The sequence below is a fragment of the Suricata suricatta genome, chromosome 7 (genome assembly GCF_006229205.1).
Source record: "Suricata suricatta isolate VVHF042 chromosome 7, meerkat_22Aug2017_6uvM2_HiC, whole genome shotgun sequence".
Classification (NCBI taxonomy): Eukaryota; Metazoa; Chordata; class Mammalia; order Carnivora; family Herpestidae; genus Suricata; species Suricata suricatta.
This window is the reverse complement of record NC_043706.1, coordinates 39,070,919-39,091,160: the sequence shown is the minus strand read 5'-3', so window position 1 is coordinate 39,091,160 and position 20,242 is coordinate 39,070,919. Positions and strand designations below refer to the sequence as shown.

The 20,242-nt window shown below is 42.9% G+C and overlaps 1 protein-coding gene across 1 annotated transcript; it reads left to right on the top strand.

Moving 5' to 3' along the window:
- Positions 1 to 341: 341 nt before the first annotated feature.
- Positions 342 to 18,875, top strand: MRPS10 (mitochondrial ribosomal protein S10). The gene is made up of 7 exons (XM_029944974.1): positions 342 to 414; positions 10,640 to 10,704; positions 10,792 to 10,864; positions 12,846 to 12,982; positions 14,811 to 14,919; positions 16,627 to 16,716; positions 17,199 to 18,875. The coding sequence occupies exons 1-7, from the start codon at positions 367 to 369 to the stop codon at positions 17,280 to 17,282; spliced, it is 606 nt and encodes a 201-aa protein (XP_029800834.1). The 5' UTR covers positions 342 to 366; the 3' UTR covers positions 17,283 to 18,875.
- The last annotated feature ends 1,367 nt before the right edge of the window (positions 18,876 to 20,242 follow it).

Below are 20,242 nucleotides of genomic sequence, written 5' to 3'. Positions count from 1 at the left end.
CTATTAACCCACTACCCAGAAACTGCTGCCAATATATTAACTATACACATTTTTCAAAACATGTGTTACGTTGCCTCCAACCAAACAGGAACTACATAAGACAAACACGATTTGAAGAGGAAACACTGAAGGAACTTGGTATCTATACAGGGGCTGAAGCAATGTTATAAAGACCGTGGTCAGCCTGGCAGCCGACCCTAGGGAAGCCAGCTAGGCTCTCAGTCCTACTCTCAAAAAGCGTAGAATAACGTCTCTATGGTTGTTCCTGTGCCGGAACGCAAGGCTACGCTCTCTCCTTTTGCGGAACTCTATGGTCGGAGGACGCCTCTGTGCCCCGGAAGTAGTCCTGGGGGCCGGGACGGCAAGATGGCGGCGCGAGCAGCGCTTGGCTCCATGTGCCGGCGTCTCTGGCAGGTACCTGGCGGGCGGTGGCTACTGAACTGGCTGACAGGACAGTAGCAGTAAAGTCTTACTGCCACATGTCGTTCTGGCCACTAGAGTTTCCTCTGGTATTTATTCCGCACTTTGGTGCATTGTTTGCCGGAAAGTGGTGAGAAAGGGGCTGGTTTTATTTCGAATTCTCTCATGAGATGAAACATGAAAATCAGGGCAAAGACGGGAACAAGGAGAATCGTAGACCTCAGAGCTAGAAGGAATGTAGAACCCCTCTTTCCCGCACCCCTCTTTTCAGGTTTGGAAAATAAACTGAAGGTCAGAGAAGGCTTGGTTTGGTAAAATTAGGAGGTGAATTGGTACCAGATCTTAGACCCTCCCATAGAACCAAATTGGGCGAGCTTTGCTTTGATTCTGAGATCAGAGGAGAGTCGCGGAAGTGATAGGAATGGGCTAAATATTCTCTGCGCCTTTCTTTGGAGAAAAAGCAAAAAAAAGTTATTTGGCTTTGGTATCCCTTTAACACTCTAAAACTGGTTGAGGACTTTTGCTTTTGGGGTTTTAGCTCTGCGTATTTAACTTTTTAGGAAATAAAACCGGGAATCTTAAAAATGCGTAAGATTAAGGAGGGGCGCCAGGGTGGCTCCATCCCTTAAGCGCCCGACTTTGATTTCAGCTCAGGTCATCATCAAAGTTCCAGTGGTGAGTAGGGCTCTGCGCTGAAAGCTTGCTTGGTGTTCTCTCCCTCCCTCTTTCTACCCATTCCGCGCCCACGCGCACATTTTCTCTCTATCAAAAATAAATAAACTTAAAGAAAATAAAAGAAAACTAATGCATTGCATATTTTATAGGGGAAACACCAAATTTTTCAAAACAAAGTGATAAGAATAGCAGTGTTTTATGTTTTTGTATATCTCTTGTTAACCTTAAAAACTAACATTACCAGCAAAAATGAGTTTATTTGGGAATAACAAAATTGCAATTAGGGACACGCAAGCTATGGCAAAACCGTAGGTAAGTCCCCAAAGAAAGGAAGAGGAGGAAGTTGGGAGGGGCTGCTTTGAATGGAAATGCTTTGTAGAAAAGCAAGAGTTCAGGGTGATGACAGTTTTTCATTGGCTGAGTTGCAGTTTAGTCTGTTTCTTGTAGAATATTCACTGTTCATCTTTTTCTTTTGGGGCCTGCAATTGATCATACATACTTTCCTGTTGCTGATTCTTCTGTTAGGTCTGTGATTGACAACTCTTTTCGTAATTGATGTTGAGTGATGTGGGCCGCCTTTTAGCTTCTGGACGCTACTGAGGTTTCCTTTTAGTTTTGCATTTCCTTCTTTTGATCAAGGTCTTTCTCCAAAAGCATTGCTGATTGGGAGTCAGATTTCCATATTTAGTGGTTTTGTTCCTTTGTGCCAGGAAGGACTTTTCTTGGTTGTCATGTCTTATGTCAGAGAGAAAATACGATTGGAAACATACTGAGGTTGGGGCGCCTGGGTGGCTCAGTCTGTTGAGCATCCAACTTTAGCTCAGGTCCGGATCTCATGGTTCATGGGTTCGATGCAGGGCTCGAACTGTTGCTGTGCTGACAGCTCAGAGCCTGGAGCCTGCTTCGGATTCTGTGTCTCCTCACTCTCTGCCCTCCCCTGCTCTCACTCTTGTCTCTCTCTCTCAAAAATAAATAAACATTTAAAAATTTTTTTAATTAAAAAAAAAGAAAGAACATACTGAGGTGACATTAAACTAACAAGTAGGGGTACAGGGAGAACTCAGACACTTCCCATTTATCAAGATATCAGGCTTGTAAGGATTGGAGACCATCTGTTTATTGGGTACATCATTTTCACAAAAGTTTGACAGGCTAAGTATAAAACTTTAAATAATTGTACAACAGAAATAACGTAACAATTCCAAATTACATGGTCCTAAGGTTCTAAACTTGTCCCCTAAGTCTGAAGGTGGCCAACCGAGATATTTATTGGCACTTACTCTGACTTCGGGGAGGAAATGTCCACCTATAGAGGCAAGCGTGGGGTCACATAGACCTTCAGTAAGTCCCTGCTTAAAGTGCCCATGAAGACAAAAGAGTGACTACTGCAAGAACACACTGAAAGAATTAACTGAGTGCATTTGGGGAAATACAATGTAGGTATAAACCTGAAGCAATAGCTAATGAACTTTTTGCAAAACGAGCAAAACTCAAAGACGTATGAAAACAGTATTGTTATCTCAGAAGAACTGTCTGGAACCAAATGTAATCCAGTAATATAGCACGTAAGGTTGCAAAATCAGAACATGAATCCAGATAAGATTCCAGAGTCAGTTAATAGTCCAGATGGAAAAAAGAGACTTGTGAATGCTGAAACCTCTCACCCTTTAGAAAAAACAGGTGAACGGTTAACTTGTCATAGGTTTTTGATGAGGCTGTTTTCAAAAGGCCATAATTAAAAAAAAAAAGTGGCTTCACCCTTTTACAGGGGTTTGGGAAAAGTGGACGAGGGCATTTTCTTTCCACAGAGGCGCCAGAAGTAAATGGTGTGGAAAAGATGCAGCCTGATCTGGACAGCTTGAGAAACCAGCATCGTCAGATATCAATCCGCGTCAGTCCTGGGAAACTTACCTTTGGGTCATCAGACGGTGTGCAGGTCCCGTTAGGGTTTGATGCTCTCTTTGGTTGTGTCACGTGAATCCAGGAGTCTGTCCCTTGGAGTTTGGTAGCACAAGGGATGGTTAGCCATAGCTGATGAGGGTCCTTCCTGCAAGGCTAAAGAAAGTCTTTCTGGATGTATCTTTTCCAATAGACAAAATCTCCAGGTTGCAAGATGTGAAGGTCTGTCTCCCAGGTGCACCATGAAGAGATTTCTCTACCCAAGCATGGCTGTTTCTAATGGACGTGATAAGGCCCTGGGGCCCCTGGGGGCTCAGCTGGTTGTGTCCCACTCTTGATTTCGACTCAGTCATATCTCATGGTTCTGAGTTCAGGCCCTGTGTCAGGCCCTGCACTGACAGTGTGGTTTCTAACAGAGGTTTCACCATGGAAGAAACAGTGGCCTGTCCACAAGGGAAAGTTTTAGTTCAATGAGAAACGTACACACCATGACTAAAATATATTTATATCCATGAGATGGGGGAGGTGTACGAAATTTGTGCAAACAGGTGTCTTTGCATTATACTTTTAACAGATGGATGAGCGGGACGGACACTGTTTGCGGCCTTAGTAATATTCCCTCATGAATATGGGTTCATGACACTGTCATTTTGTCAGTAAACCGGGGTTTAATGCACGTATAGTGGTAAGTCGTGGGAATGTGAGAGTTTCTGGTAAGGCCAGGTTGTTATTTGGTCCAAACCACATGTCTCTTTATTCAGCCAACAATTACTCGATTTCCAATATTGTTTTTCCCTCTCTGGGGCCAATTGTTGGGTACTCTGGTTAATTTTTCTGAATTACTGTTTGGAGGAACATCATTTGGACCATGGCAGAGGTTTGGCTATTGATTTCCTTGAAAGCAGCGTTTTTGGTGGTTTCGTTTTGGTGCCCGGGGAGTTGAGTCTGGAATGCTTGGGAAGCTGCATCACAGCCAGAGCAGTCAGCGAAAGCATGGTATCGAATAAATTTTGGATATAGATGTATTTAACTTTTATCCGTTGGAAACTTCATGACTGTTTCCTAACATTCCAAAATCATGGGCTGCCCCAAAGGAATATTGACTGTTGTATAAATGTTTGCGGCTTTGCCCTTAGCCAGAACTGAAGGATAGTTGAAGGGGATCCCATGACTATTTCTTCAGCGGGCTGAACTAGTGCAGTGGCGGGAATGGTTAGGAACACAGAGGCTAGGGGAACAGCCCCGAGCCACAGGGTCTCATTGTTAGGTACGGTACCCCGTGGGGCCATGAGGGTCCCCATGTTTTGGGGTAAGTGCTCCAGGGGTGCTCCCTTCCCCCTCACATGCAAAGAGTATAAAGGGAAGTTGGTAGTTAGGATGTCTGGGCTGTGGGCTTTATTAGGCTCTTCTTTACAGTCCCCAAAGCTATGTCTTCTCGATTTTTCCAAATAATAGAATTGGGTTTGCCATTTCTTTGGATTTTTTAGTAAATCATATGGGGATTGGAGCCATAAAAGGAGTTTCACATCCAGTTTTGACAGTAGCCAGCCAGTCCAAGAAAGCCTCATAATTGGCACTTCATTTCAGGTTTGAGGAAGTCGAGGGTGGCGTGAAGCCTGCCTGCGTCCAGATGTGGTCCTCGTTCTGAGGTCAGGTGCTCTGGGTACTGAACCTGAGCTTGCGCAGACTGCAGTTTTTCTTCAGAGACTTGATGTCCTTTTAAGGCCAAAAGCTGTAACAGATAGAGGCTGTCTTATTGAGGAGAGATTTGAGAAGGGCAGCGCAGAAGCAAATTACCTACAGGTTCTAACAAAGTAGAGCCTGCAGAAAGCTTTTGATCATCCAAATCTGTTTTTAAGGTTTGTAAAAAGTAAGGACCCTGTGCTGCTCTGGGGCATTATTGCCCACGGGTCTTTCCATCCTTCCCAAGTGAAAGCAGAAAGATACTAGCTATGTTTACCAACTGGAATACTAAAAAATACACTACATAGATCAATTACAGTGACAAATTTGCTTTCAGTGGGAATGGATGTCAGTAACATGGGCGTTAGGAACAGCCCTGGTGCCAAGGGATAACAATGTATTGCTCAGAGATAAACCTCCATCCTTGGCCACTGAGTTTTCTTACAGGTAAAATAGGCATGTCACTAGGACTGGTGTAATGGATAAAGAGGCCCTGAGCTTTGTAATTTTCTGTTACCGGCTTGATGCCTTGTGGGGCCTCTTTATAGAGTATTCATTAATTCTGGGGAGAAGTTTTACAGGATCTGTTTGAATCTAGATGGAAAGTGTTCCTGTGGATTCCGCCAGTCAGTTGAAGATTTTGCCCAGAAAGAGGATTTGACTCAGTAGGGACAAACAGTGTCCGCTGATGCAGCTGTGTGCTGTCAGACATGGAGCAAGTGAAAGATGCCAAAAGTCCTTTAATCTTCCTGGTTGGCTCTTTTGAGTGCTACTGCCACATTCTAGAATTATTTCCCTCTTTTGGGGAGAAAGAAATTTCAGCATGATTTGTTTCTTGAAAATCTCGGCAATCTGTAAATGAATAGGAGCAGAGGAATTAAGGAGAAGCAGGTGTGTGTCTCCCAAATGGCCTAGACCTAAGGGAACAGGTTCAGAGACAGGAAACTGGTGAAATTTATTAGAGACCCCACTGTTTGGACTGGTTTTTTTGTTTGTTTGTTTGTTTGTTTTTCCACTGAAAAACCAGAATTTTATTCAACACGAGCGTTTCTTAAGAAACTACTTTTTTTAAATTTTATTGTTTTTTTTTAATTTTTTTTCTGTTTATTTATGTTTTTAAACATATGCAATTATTTTCCATCATTTACACTACCTGTTTGGACTGTTTTAATACTCCAAGCAGAGGCTACTTTATAGCACTGGGGTCAAGCACTAAGCGTGTGGTTCTGGTGTCCGTCATTCCTGATCTGAACAGTGGTTTCTCTGAGCCAAGCCAGACAGAGGTCTGGGAAGAGCCCCTGTGGGTCCTCGGAGCCCTGTCTTGGGAATGAGGAGGACACCGGAAAGGCTGGCACTGGAGGGCCAAAGGCAAGACTTCGGTAACAATCTGTTTTCCAGTGTTCTGGCTCCTTACAATAACAGCAGACACTAGGAAGTTTTGGTGAGGTTTAAGGGCCTTCATTTGTTAGAGTGAAAAATTAAGTATTATAGTGGTCTTTCCTTTAGGTGATTCCCCCAAGGTACTAGCAGTCTGGTTTGCCATATTAACTAATCAGGAGCGGACACAGTTTCCCAGTCCACTGTGGTCCTTTTAACTTAAATAAGAGTTAGCCCAGTTCAGCCCGTTAAGAAACATAGTTAAATCCTACCCCAGTGGATTCAACATCAAAGGGACACCAGAATTTTCTTTGCAAATAATCTGAAATCAATTTAATAATCATGAATAGGTTTATCAGGCTTTTGTGTGCAAGACTGAATTTTGTTCCAATCAGCAGGCTTAGGAAAAGCTACTGTGATTGCTCGGGGGAGATTTCCAGTGAATGTTCTAGCATCTTGCCAGAAGTTAGGGGTCTGTTTCTCTAAACTCCTTTCAAGGTGCTCCGATTGGGCTACTTGCAGGAAACTCTTTTTAACTATGGCTTGCACTTCAGTATTGCTCCAGGGAACGTAAGATATTTGGGAGTTATTTGGATCCTCAGAAGATTTAACTTTAAAGGAGCAGATTTTAATAGGTTCAGGAGAGGAGGGGGCAGGGCGAGTTTCAGATGAAAAAGGAAGTTTGGTGAGAGAATTAAAATGGGGAAACTAAGGGTGTAGAGGGGATGGAAGCCAGCAGGAGGAAAGAGGATGTCAGCACAGGTGGGCTCCAGCATAGGTGGCTCTTGCAATCCTGGGGGCCTCAGGAGCCTTTTGGTCTTTGTCTCAGTCTAAAAATTGTATCTTGCAGAGAGCCAGTTTTAGATTTATTGGTAACGTTTGGAAGCTTTAAGATACAGACATACCATTCAAGTTTGCCAAGTTTAGAGACATGGCTGTCCAGTTTAATTTTGAGAAAAATAAGTTGAGGGAGCTCAAACTTCCCCATAATGGCCATTGAAGTTCTAAATTACTTTTTATTAAGTCAAACCATTTAGTTAGAAATGGGCATGAGTGCTCTGGAAAACAGTGTGGAGGTTCCTCAAAAAACTATCAGTAGAACTCCCCTATGTCCCAGCAGTAGCACTGCTAGGGATTTACCCAAGGGATACAGGAGTGCTGGTGCATAGGAGCACATGTACCCCAATGTTCACAGCAGCACTGTCAACAATAGCCAAATCATGGAAAGAGCCTAAATGTCCATCACCTGAAGAATGGACCAAGAAGATGTGGTGTATATACACAATGGAATACTACATGGCAATGAGAAAGAATGAAATCTGGCCATTTGTAGCAAGGTGGATGGACCTCGAGGGTGTCATGCTAAGCGAAATAAGTCAGGCAGAGAAGGACAGATACCATATGTTGTATGGAAACCAACTTGGCGATAAACTATTAATAAAAAAAAAAAAAAGAAAGAAAGAAAGAAAGAAATGGGCATGAGGAGGAACCACAGTGTTTAAACATAAAATTATCAGGGTCCCAGAAGGGGTGCTACCCCTTTTGGTGACTGGGATTCTGTTTCTTAGAGGTTTCTCTAGAGCAAAAAGGGAAAAATTCCTAAACAGCACAGTTTCAACAGGAACATCCTGGTTCCAAAGGAATCAGACCAAAGGTCAACACAGAACCATCAGGAACAGCCCAGTTCTGGAAAGGAGGTGGACCCTAACTAATACAGTTCCAAACTGGGCGCAGTTCCAACAGGAACCATCTGGTTCCAAAAAGGAGTCAGACCAAAGGTCAAGCAAGCACTCTGCAAGGACAAAGCTTTAAAACAGAGCCCAAATAAAGCCTGAGAGCCCAAAGCACGAAGAGAGGAGAGCTCGAAGTTCAGGAAAACTTAGCCTCCAACTCCAGGAATGGCAGGAAAGCAGGGAGCTTATCTGGCTCTGTGGGCCCTGGCACCTGTGTGCTCACCAGCCTCAGAGTTGTTGGGATTCATTTCTGGATCCCACTTCTGATCGCTAAATAATGTTAACCTGCAAAATGAAAGTTATTTTACCAGTAAAAATTGGTTTGTTTGGGAATGACAGAGAATTGCAGTTTGGGACATGCAAGCTATGGCAACCCATAGGCAAATCCCATAAACAAAAGAGAAAAACATTTTATGGAGGAAAAGGAAGATGTTGGGACGTGTTTTGAATGAAGGTCCAGTGGAGATAAGCAAGAGTTCAAAGCAAAAGTTCAAAGCTTTTTCATTGGCTGAGTCACAGAGGTAGTCCATTTCTTGTAGAAGATTCAGTGAACGTCTTTTCATGTTGGGGCCTGTAAGTGACAATTCTTCCTATAATTGACACTGAGTGGTATGGCTCCTCCTTCTAACCTCCCTACTTTAATGAGGTTTGCCTTTATTCATTTTCACACTCTTTAACGTCTGGCTTAATGGAAGGCAGCTGGACTCTAATATCTGGTTTTGCAGTCTTGCTGTATCACTCAGCATGCAGCTTCTAGAAAACCTCACTGTACACAGCTGAGAGTGAGAGTAGGAAAGTTGCAAATAACGGCTGTTATTAGGAAAACAGTTTTAATCTCATGGATCCCTCAAGTCCTCAGACCACACTTGAAGAACCATTGATCTTAAGTCAGATGGTGGGGGCGCCTGGGTGGCTCAGTAGGTTAAGCAGCCGACCCTTGGTTTCAGCTCGGGTCATGATCTCCCGGTTTCGTGAGTTCGAGCCCCACATCAGGCCCTGTGCTGACAGTGCAGAGCCTCCTTCAGGTTCTCTCTTCCTCCCTCCCCCCGCTCTCTCTCTGCCCCTCCCCCACTCATGCTGTCTCTGTCTCTCTCAAAAATAAGTGAGTAAACTTTAAAAAAAAAAAAAGTCAGGTGGTGGAAGAAGTTGAAACTTTGAACTACTAATACACACACAGACTGTTCTATTTAAAGAAACAAAACAAAAACCTTAAGAACTTCTTAAGGTTGATTTGTGGATAGAATAACACTTTAGGCTCCAACTTTTAAAAGCAGAGGTTTATAGTGGGAGAGTATGACTGGGAAGTGTCCTGTTCCTTAGACGTGTGGTTCCTTTTGCACAGCTGGATTGTGGGGTCTCTGGCGTGCATGCGGGGAGGCGGTTTCCTCTGTGATTGTGTGCAGGGAATGGCGCTCACCTCCAGCTGCTTTGTATCGTGTTGGGTTTTCTCCCTTCATCTAAGGGAGAATATGAAGGTTTTGTTTTGCGTCTGTCTTGGGTACAGAGGGGCTTTTAAAACATACTTAGGTGACCTTCAGTTGTTTTAAGTTTTACTTAGAAGATGTTATTTTTCATCTTTTAAGTATGTGGGGGGAATCTTACTGTACTTCTCCTTTCTCTGGTTACATTATTAAATCTCAAGAAAGCTTAAGGGAAAAACAGAAGGCAGATTAGATTATTATATATAGTTACCGTAGGTCTCCTATAACTGGAAGTTTTGTCCACTGGGGGGAGCTGACAGTAAAGGATTCAGAAGTGCTGGGTTGGCAGTATGAGGTACCGCCGTGGTGGGAGATGGGTGTCCGTTTCACTGTGTATTTCAAACTAAGCGATCCGAGCCAAGCCAAGAAATACCTATGCTAGAAAAGATGTAGGAAAGCTTCAGAAGAAGGGTACTTTAGAATTGTTATCCAGCTCTTAATTATAAGAGATTTTATTGCTCAGAAATGTTCAGGCAAAATAGTATTACATTGAAGTACATTTAATCTATAAAAACGAATGGAAGAATGAAGTCATATATTTTTTTCCTTGAAGTCACGTATTTTTTCCCTTGATGCCCACATATTTATTTTTTATTTATTTTTTTAATTTTAATATTTGTTTATTTTTGAGAGAGAAAGAGAGAGGGACAGAGCATGAGCAGGGGAGAAGCAGAGAGAGAGAGGGAGACATAGAATCTGAAGCAGGCTCTGAGCTGGTAGCACAAAGCCCAATGTGAGGCTCGAACCCACAAACTGTGAGACCATGACCCGAGCCGAAGTCGGACACTCAACCTACTGAACCACATATGCACCCCCTTTTTTTTCACGCATTTAAATCATAGGTGTTCTTTTAATGTGAGAATTCCATGTGTGTGTATGAGAGAGAATTGTTTTTTGTTTTTTTTTTTTTAAGTTACTTATTTTGAGAGAGAGCACAATCAGGGAGGAGCAGAGAGAGAGGGAGAGAGAATCCTAAGCAGGCTCTGGACTGTCATAGAGCCCAACGCAGGGCTCGAACCCATGAACCATGAGATCATCACTTAGCTGAAATCAAGAGTCAGACGCTTAACCACCTGAGCCACCCAGGCGCCCCCAAATTTGCTTTTTTAAAAAAGTTGTTAAATCCTGAGCTTTAAAAGATACAGAATCTCTGGTATTTTGAGAATCTCTTGATTAGGAACTCTATCATTGTCCTCCTGTTTTTAAGTGAAATCTAATCTGGCATTTTAGTTACCCCAGTGTCTTCATTTGAAATAATGAGATAGCCCTTTATTGGAAGCATTGTACATCTTTTGATTTTTTTTTTTTTAGTGAAAACTACAGATGATTTGAGGACTGACATAAATTCTAACACATGCTCCCCTTTTTTAGGGTTCAAGAAGTTTTTCTTTAAACAGTTCTAAGAGCAGCACAGCCAGAAATGGTGGCTTTCTCCTGTAAGTATATAATTGGATGTGCTAAACCAAATAAGGAAATGGTCTTTGTGCTGCTTTACTTGGGTTTCTCTTTGTTTCCACAAATAGCAGTACCAGTATGAAGTGGGTGCAGTTTTCAAACCTACACGTTGATATTCCCAAGGATTTGACCAAGCCTACGGTATGTACTCTCTGTTTCTTGGTAAGGAGCTATATTAACAATAAATTTTTCTCGTTATTTCATTTGAGGCTGTTTCCCGAACACTTTAGAGTAAAAATATTTTGTTTTCAAATACTGGCAAGTGTGCCGTGAGCACTGAGTAAAGTACTCTGTAATGTCCCTGGACGCTCATATTATCTTTCAAAGAATCAGGAATCAATCATTTACCCCAAATAACTGTGGGAATAAGCAGTCTTTTGCTTTAGCTCAGCATAATTTGAAGAGTTGTCATAATTAATGATGCAGAATACTTGATACTGTATTAGGGAGATTTTTTTTTCTTTTGGGTTTTCAGGTCTTTGTTTTCATGTTAAGACCTTGAGCCTGGGTCTGGACAATCCTTTATTGTTCACAGTGAGAAAGTAAAGTAAAGAAAAGGACAGAAAAATCTAGAAGTAGCTGTGTAACCTCTTGTTTCCTTTAAGTAAAAATCATGATTCTGTCAACCCAGTTTTTGTTTCAGTTTGGGGTTTAAAAAATCCTTACAAATCTGAAACCTCTCATTTCCCCCCCTTGCAAATAATCCACTCTAACAGTTTGTCATGTATTGTTCTAGACATTTGTCTGTATGTAATCATCTTGTCCGCGCACATGCACACCAAAATGAATTTGCGTTCTACATGATGTACTGCTCTGTTCATTTTTTTCACTGAGTAGATGCTGGATATATTTCTGTGGCAGTGCCTATAAACTCTGCGTTTCCAGGTCACATGTTTGCTTGGGCCAGGCCCACAAGGAAAAGGGGCAGCGGGGGCACATGGCAGGCTGTGCCCTTTATAAGCAAGACAGCTGCTACTTACTCCAGCCCCCTGTTGCCACGTGGGAAATCAGACCTAGTGATGTCACGTGGTCTCAGATTTTCCAAGCTAAACTGAAATCCAAATTTTTATTCAAAATCTCTTTATATTTCCATATCACGACAAACTCTCTTTAAAACCCTGTAAGGACCAACCAAAAACACCTTTTGAGCTGTATCCCCTCTCCTTTGTCCCCTAGGTTATGGTATAGAATATCCATGTACTCTGTCCTTCCCAGCAACCCCAACCTTGGGGATAATTGAGAGTAAATGCCTAGCTAGCTTCCTGGTTAGTAAGTAGATTTCCTTTGAGGAGTGAAGTAATTTAACCCTGAATCATTGGATTAGTAAGATAAATCACTGGTCTGATGGATGGATGAAGGTAAAGGTAATTCAGCCCTTGGAGGAACGTCAGAAATGTCAAACCCATTATTCCTACAGTCTTTAAGCATTAGAGTGGAAGAGGTTCAAGTTAAATGTACAGTCAGTGCCATAACGTTTTAATGAGAAATGAGTAATTTTTCTATTAGGATAGGCAAAACATACATGAATAAAACTGATAAAAAATATAAATAGCAATAGCTTGCCTTTGTAAAACGGCATTTTATAACTTATTAGCACTTTTATCTGTGTTTACATGTCAGCTCCCTGCAGAAGTGCCCGAGTGCACTGTGAGCTCTAGCCTGGGCACTCTCGTGTGTCCTGCACGAGGAGGTGAGGTGTGGCGAGATGGTGTGACTTGCCCGTCGTCATTCAGCTCCAAGCGGCAGGGTTTAATTCTCAGTCCAAGTCCTCTGACCTTCTGACCAGGCTACTTGGTTAACCGACCCAAAAATCCTTTCCCACGGTGTATTTGGGGTTCAATAACTATGAAGGTAGAAGGTCTCATTCATGATTGTGTAGGTTGCTTGGAAGTTTTTTGACTTAAAGTATATTTTAACAGATTGTAAGTGTCATTGTGGAGATCTGAATGTGTTAGTGTCTAGATACGTAAGCTAACAGTATTAAGGTGTTACTCAGCATTTTTCTCCCCACTTATTAGTAAACTCTGAATGTGTTCAATTGAGGATAATATATTAAATTTTCCAGTTACAAATATTAGAGGAACCACAACTGAAACTTTTCTTTTTGATTTAAAAATTTTAGATAACCATTTCTGATGAACCAGATACATTATATAAGCGCCTGTCAGTTTTAGTAAAAGGCCATGATAAGGCTGTATTGGACAGTTATGAATATTTTGCCGTGCTTGCTGCTAAAGAACTTGGTATCTCTATTAAAGTGTAAGTATGATCTTTCCTAATCTGACCTTTTAGCTGCTGTAACATGATCAGCCAGGAAAACGGTGCTCATCCCAACTAAGTGTGGCCCTTTTTATTTATTTATTTTTTGTTTTGTTTTGAGAGAGTGGGGAAGGGGCAGAGAGAGACGGGGACAGAGGATCTGAAGTGGGCTTCATGCTGACAACAGTGAGCCTGGTGTGGGGCTTGAACTCACAGACTGTGAGATAATGATCTGAACCAAAGTCGGACGCTCAACTGACCAAGCCACCCAGGCCCCCCAGGTCTGAGCTCTTAAAATATCATAGAACCTCATGATAGGTAGAGCTTAGGTTTGTCATATTATCCTAATCAGCATTCCTGTCTACTAGAATTTTTAAACATTAGAATGAGCGAACAAGAAAAATCGAGGAAATCCTTCCTTTAGCAATAGCATAGACATCAGGAGACCCAAGAAACCCTCATGTGTGGGCTCTCTGTGGGGCAGAGAGGTGGATTCGGTGAACAGGCAATCCTTTTAGACTCTTTGGGTTTGATGATCTTTGTCCAATATAGGCATTATTTTAAAACTGCCTTCAGAAACACTAGTCACCCAATAATTTCATGCAGGAGTAAGGCGAGCTTCATATGGCCTTGAAGTCACTGCCGGGTCAAGTATAACTCTAGTTGTCTCCCCCTTACCCATCTAGGGTACTTCCAAGACCCCCAATGGATGCCTGAAACCACAGAGAGCACTGAACCCTATATGTAGTGTTTTCTCCTAACCATATATACCTGTGAGGAAGTTATTTATAAGTGAGGCCTGGTAAGATATTGACAACAACTAGTAATGAAATAGAACAGTTGCAACAATATGCAACTTACTTGTACTCTCTTACTGTACTGTTTTCACCCTTGTGATGAGATGAGACCATAAAATGACCACGTGATGAGGGGCGTCTGGGAGGCTCAGTCGGTTAAATGTTCACCTCTTGTTAGCGGCTCGGGTCATGATCTCATGGCCCACGAGACTGAGCCCCATGTCACGCTCTGCGCATGGAGCCTGCGTGGGATTTTCTCTTTCCCTCTCTATTGGACCCTCCCCCATTGCATGCATGCGTTCTCTGTCTCTCTCTCAAAATTAAAGATTAAAAAAAGTTGCCCACAGGATGAGAGGAAGTGAGGGGCATGATATAGGCCACTACCATGCATGATGTACTGTTAGACTGCTGTTAACCTTCTGACTCCCTCAGAAGGAGTTCTCCTCCGCTTCTGCACCACGGCTGACCATGGGCAGCTGACACTGCTGAGAGAGAAACCGCGGATAAGGGGTGATTCCCGCCACCCTCTTCTCTCATCCCCTCCTGATGCTGAACAAGGCCCGTTTGGGGCTTTGTCAGCCTGGCCTTATAACAAAACAGAAGGAACCCACCCGTGTCCCATACAGACTTTAGTTTTGTGATTATCGGGATCTTTGCAGAGTTTTCTAAAGCAAAACACGTACAGCTGCACACGGCCGCTGCTCCCCACAGTTCATATACGTGGTCAGAAAGGGAGGTCAGGGCTGTAAGAGCCCCAGGCGTGTTTGTGTGCCCTTGCATGCCAGCGCTCAGTTTTGGGTCTGTGCAATAATTTTCCCACTGCTGTCTGCGGTGTTTGTTTTGGCCTGAGCTTTATGACGGCGGTTGTTACACAGGACATTCTCGACAAATGGAAGTCTGTAATGGTAGCTAATGCCTGTAATTGAGTATGAGCCTGACCTACAAAATTGTGCAATCCTGCTTTGATATCAGTGACTCAGATTTTAGCATCACTTAGCTTAAGCATGTTGTTTCGCCCATTAATTTTTCAGACATGAGCCTCCAAAAAAAATAGAGCGATTTACTCTTCTCAAATCAGTGCATATTTTCAAGAAGCACAGAGTTCAGTATGAAATGAGAACACTTTACAGATGCTTAGAGGTGAGTTTATTTCAGACATTCAAGCGTTTTTTAAACGTCTGGAATTTCACACTGGCACATTGTAACTGATGTTGACCGGGTTGACTTTCTTTCAGTCAGCCCATGACTGATAGTTCAGAGAAGGTAAATGACAGTAAATCAAACTCAAATAAACCATCCTTAAGAGCGGTTCAGACTTTAACTCAGCAGTGCACATTATGCTAATTTTCGTACAATAATATGGCCTTGGAATAATTTTGCTTATATTTCAAAAATTCTAGTTAAGTTTTTATATACTTCTAGTGATCCTTTTTACACACTAACTGGGTTCCCATGTCCACGATGGGCAACATTAAGGTTTGTCATTCATCTGTTCATTTGTGCATCCACTGGGGTCAGCATAGTCTGGGGTTAAGGAGAGTGGGCCTTCTGGAATCAGACAGGTCCAAGTACTGGCACATACCAGTTGTGTGATCTGTACCTCGGTTCTTTCATCTGTAAATGAGAGTAATGTACCCATCCCATAAGGTTAGTGAGAGGATAAAATGAGATATTTATCAAAAGCACTTAGAATACTCCCATCACATGGTAAGTGATTAATACAGTAAAACATTGGATTGTGAGTAACTTGTTCTGTGAATGTTCTGCAAGACGAGCAGACATCCCTAATAAATTTTAACTTGATAAACGAGCAATGTCTTACAATACGAGAAGTCCATGATGCCTAATGTCACATGATCACAACTGAGCTAATAGTTCTCTCTCTCTCTCTCTCTCTCTCTCTCTCTCTCTCTCTCTCTCTCTCTCTCTCTCTCTCTGCGGGTGGTGAGTGATCATCTCCCATGTTCAGATGCTAGGTTTCAGGCCACAGTGTTGATCAGAAATCAGTAATTTATCAGAACATTGGAAGGTGCCCACAATTGGCACTAGTGTGTGTTTTGTCACCTCAAAGCACCTATGGACAGTCCTTTGCTCTTCTACACAAGAGTAAGCTTAGGAATGCTTTGCTTCATTCTAGGTCAGGCTGCCTGCAGACCCTTTCCTCTGCTGCCTCATTGCTAGTCACATCACATACAGTATGTGACAAGAGTGTATATACTGTTCTGTAGTCAGCACCCATGCAAGCGTATGTAATGGCCCCATGCAGAGAAAGATTCCACTGAGCCAATAGGTAGCAGTGATTCCATTAATGAGAGTGAAAGTCATACTACACAATAATCCTCTCGTCTCCCTCACATCAGCCACGAAGCTTTTTGAAAGTAAATGCAGGTTAATTTTATTTTTCTTTATATTTTGTATTATATTACAGCATTGTAATTATTTTTATATGAATATTTTTGAGGTAGAACGAATCAAGTGAGGTTCCATTATTATGGGGGAAATTCACTTCAATATTATAAGAGCTTTGAATTACACGTATGCTTCCAGAACAAATTATGTTCGCAAACCAAGGTTTTACTGTAAATGTTACTGAAACAACTACAGGCGTACTGTTTCAATATCATGCGTGTCAGAGCCTAGACCTAGAGCCCTGGTTTTAAGGTGGTCTGTGCCAAACTCCCCTCTTCCAGTCAACCAGAAGACCTGTGCTCTTTACCTTTTAAATTGGAATTCTGGGTAAGGTTTCACAGAGAAAGAAAAGGCTGTACTGCTTTTACTTAAAAACAAAAACTTAACATTACTGCTTTAACAGCATATCATGAACCAATTTCCTGTTTGAATTTTTAGTTAGAACATCTGACTGGAAGTACAGCAGATGTCTACTTGGAATATATTCAGCGAAACTTACCTGAAGGAGTTGCCATGGAGGTTGTAAAGGTATGACTTGCATTTCCACCTCTGATGGAGAGGGGTCTGTCTTGTTTTCTGCGTCGCGGGCCTGTCTCGGCGCACCGAGTGGAGGGGAAGGCCTGTCGTGGGCCTGGAGGCAGAGCTGCCGCGGTGGCGGGGGTCTCTGCCTCCCCGTGCTTCAGTGATAGCTCAGCAGAACCCGGCCACCGCAGCCACCCCCTCCCCAGGTCCCTTCTGGAGTCCTCTGCCCCCTGAGCAGCTGTCTAGACGCAGGGTCTACGTTAGTTGGCAGTGTCCCTGGAGATCACCTGGGAACAGATCGACCATTTGCGAGACTGGTTTATATCCCTTCCAGTCTCCTTCTGTCGGTTTCAGAACCTACAGAAAGGTGAGAGGGGAAAAAGGAAAAAAGAAGGCAAAGGGACTCGAGGAAACAAAATTAATCCAGTATGTGGCTAAAGAGTTGGGTTAAGTCTGCATTATGTTATAGTTTTGTTTTCTCTTTTTAGACAAAATTAGAACAGTTACCAGAGCACATCAAGGAGCCAGTCTGGGAAACGGCACCAGAGGGAAAAGTAGAAAGCAAGTCCTAAAGTCTCAGCCAGTCCACTTGTGCCGGCATTTGACCCAAGGGAGGGTCAGACATGCACGTTGACATAGAGGCTTCCAGTGGGCGTGACCGTGAGTCCACCTGACCGCTCTGTTGAGCCCACGTGCCCTGATCAGCCCAAAGCAGGGGTGAAACTTTAACGCCACACTGGACCGTGGTGAAAACCACCTCACCTCCCCTTCTGTACACATCGTTTCAGTTCCGATTTTGACAAATGTGAGCGAGCCACTTTGACTACTGTGCACCAAAAGCATCACGTTTCTGTTGTTATTCTGTTATAGTTCAGTTATTAGTTGGCACTGATTTTAACTTGTATCATTTCATTTGTCTGAATGTTTGAAATAACTCCTTACCCACATTTTTTTTCTTTTCAGCTGCTTAGAAGGAACCCTCAGTTAATTTGGTTAGCGTAACAACGTAACACTGAACGCTTAAAGTTTTTGATACTTTTACCTAGTGGAAGCTGGCAGGTCCCAGTATGGAGACGGTGACCTCCAAACTTTACCTCCTTTAAGGGCAGCAGTCTTGAAAATGAACGTAGTGTGCAGCAGATCACGCACATTTGTGGCACACTCAGAACTCTTCTTGTCGCCCGAACCCTTGCCAGGCTGCTAGGAAGGAGCCGTGTAGTGGAATTTGAGCTCCCAAGAAATGACTTGTCTGCATCCCTCTTTTCGTCCTGTGATTCATTCATTCAACAGGCTTTTATTTTGTTAGCTCTGTCACTGGCACTGTAGTCAGTACCGGACATTGAATGGAAATAATGGCTTTTGAAAACTGCAGGGCACAGATAAATATTTTTCCTTATTAAGTCCCACACTGATAAGGCCTCTTTCTTTTGGTAAATGGCATTCTTTTTGTTTGGTGATGTCTACATTTCCATGAAATTAAATCATAGTTAAAGCCCTGAAAGAGGCAAGACTCCAGTGGGCCGAAACTGCCGGGGTGTCATCCCCAAGGGAGTGCTGTGTTTCCTTTTCGCAGCAGAATCAGACGTCTCTTGCAGTCTCCTTCACATCTTTGGGGGCAGTTTTCCCCCCCTTACACTTAAACCGGAGTCCCTGTTCTCTTCTCCCTGACCTACTATCAGGTGTCAGTGTTTTGAATGCATACTGCATATGTATCAGACTTCCATTACTGCCATTAACATGAAGAGAATTGCAGCCTTGTGCCCCGTGACCTCACTCAGCTCACACTCGGTTGTTGACCGTGTCACTCACAGATGCCTGAAGCATGCGTATCCCGGGTATGAGCCTCGGGATCAAGAGCTAGTCCATAAAACAAGAGCGATACAATGGAAGAGTATCTTGCAAAGCAGCAATCTGTGGCCCATTTTTACTTAAAAAATAAAATAAGATAAATCTATATCCACGTCTGAGGTTTTATACAAACAGTATTAATCACTGTGTCACGAGATGATTTATGCAGACTTGCTTCCAGGGACTCCTGGTGTGAGTTTCCTTTAAAGATGTGCAGCTGTTTTCAGACTCGACGAACCTATTACTTGGCACTTGAAATTATATATTAAATCTTCTTTTAAGGTAAATATACAAATAAACTACACACACAAGAAAAACTGGTGATATTTCTTTGACAAAAGCATTGGCATATCTGAAGCCTATTTCCTGATAGAAACAAGAGGATTTCTTCATCCTCATAGGCTGAGAAATTCTTTTTTTTTTTTTAAGTTGGGTCTCCCAGCAAAATGCATATTCTGAAAAATATAAGTAATGCCCCCCAAGCATCACGTTTCTGTCCATGTGGGGAAGGAAGGTAACGAGAAAAGTGGATCTGATGGAATGAACCCGAAGGCACGTAGGATGTGAGGTGTTCTTTTTTTTTTTTTTTAACTGAGGTATAACCCTGAGTTCATTGTTGGTATCTCTGATTTGATATATATTTTCTTTTCATATTAAAAAAATAAAATTACGGTCTGTTTAAAGTTACTGGTAGACCTCCACAGATGAAACCCATTCAGGGCTTAGTCCTGATGCTTTCAAAGCAAATCACGTATATGTTCCTTTGGCCTCTTAGACATGCCACAGTAAGTACAGACAGCGGATCGGGGCGCCTGGGTGGCTGCGGGCTGGGCGTCTGACTTGAGCTCAGGTCAGGATCTTACAGGTCGTCAGCCACGTCAGGCGCTGTGCTGACAGCTCAGAGCCTGGAGCCTGCTTGGATTCTGTGTCTCCCTCTCTCTCTGACCCTACCCCACTCACACTCTGTCTCTCTCTCTCTCTCAAAAATGAATAAATGTTTGGGCGCCTGGGAGGCTTAGTCGGTTAAGTGTCTGACTTCGGCTCAGGTCATGATCTCACAGTTTGTGGGTTCAAGCCCCGCATCGGGCTCTGTGCTGACAGCTCAGAGCCTGGAGCCTGCTTTGGATTCTGTGTTTCCTTCTGTCTCTGCCCCTCCCCCACTCGTGCTCTGTCTCTGTCTCAAAAATAAAAATAAAAAAAATTTTTTTTAAGTACAGACAGCAGTTATCTTAAGCCAGTAGTCTCATTTCTTAACACTACTACTTGCTAAGCTACCCTTGCTCCTTTCCTGCATTATATTATTTAGTTTTACAACATTAATGACTAGCAGAGGAGAGAAAACACAGACTTTGGAGTCAGGCCTGAGTCAGAGAAGAGTTCCAAGCTAACTGATTTAAACTTGGGTGGGACATTTCACCCCGTCAGAGCCTCCGCCTACATATTAGTAACATGTAGGAAACCTACTTACTGAGGTTGGAGTGTTAAGTTAGATAGCTTATGAAGCATCTCACACCGACGTGGGCAGATAATAGACTGACTAAATAACAGCCCGTAGTGGAGGCAATCCAAATCTGGTGCTACTCCGGACGCTTGCGTGCTGTATACACTGTTTAAACGCCAGCCGGAAAGGACCTCAGGACATCTCCCAGGTGTGGACAACACTTAGAGCAGCTGTGAAGTTTTA

Coding starts and splice junctions, on each gene's coding strand:
- MRPS10 (XM_029944974.1), top strand. CDS start 367: ATGGCGGCGCGAGCAGCGCTTGGCTCCATGTGCCGGCGTCTCTGGCAG. Junction 10,705..10,791: donor AGAAATGGTGGCTTTCTCCT/GTAAGTATATAA, acceptor TTCCACAAATAG/CAGTACCAGTATGAAGTGGG. Junction 12,983..14,810: donor CTTGGTATCTCTATTAAAGT/GTAAGTATGATC, acceptor TTAATTTTTCAG/ACATGAGCCTCCAAAAAAAA.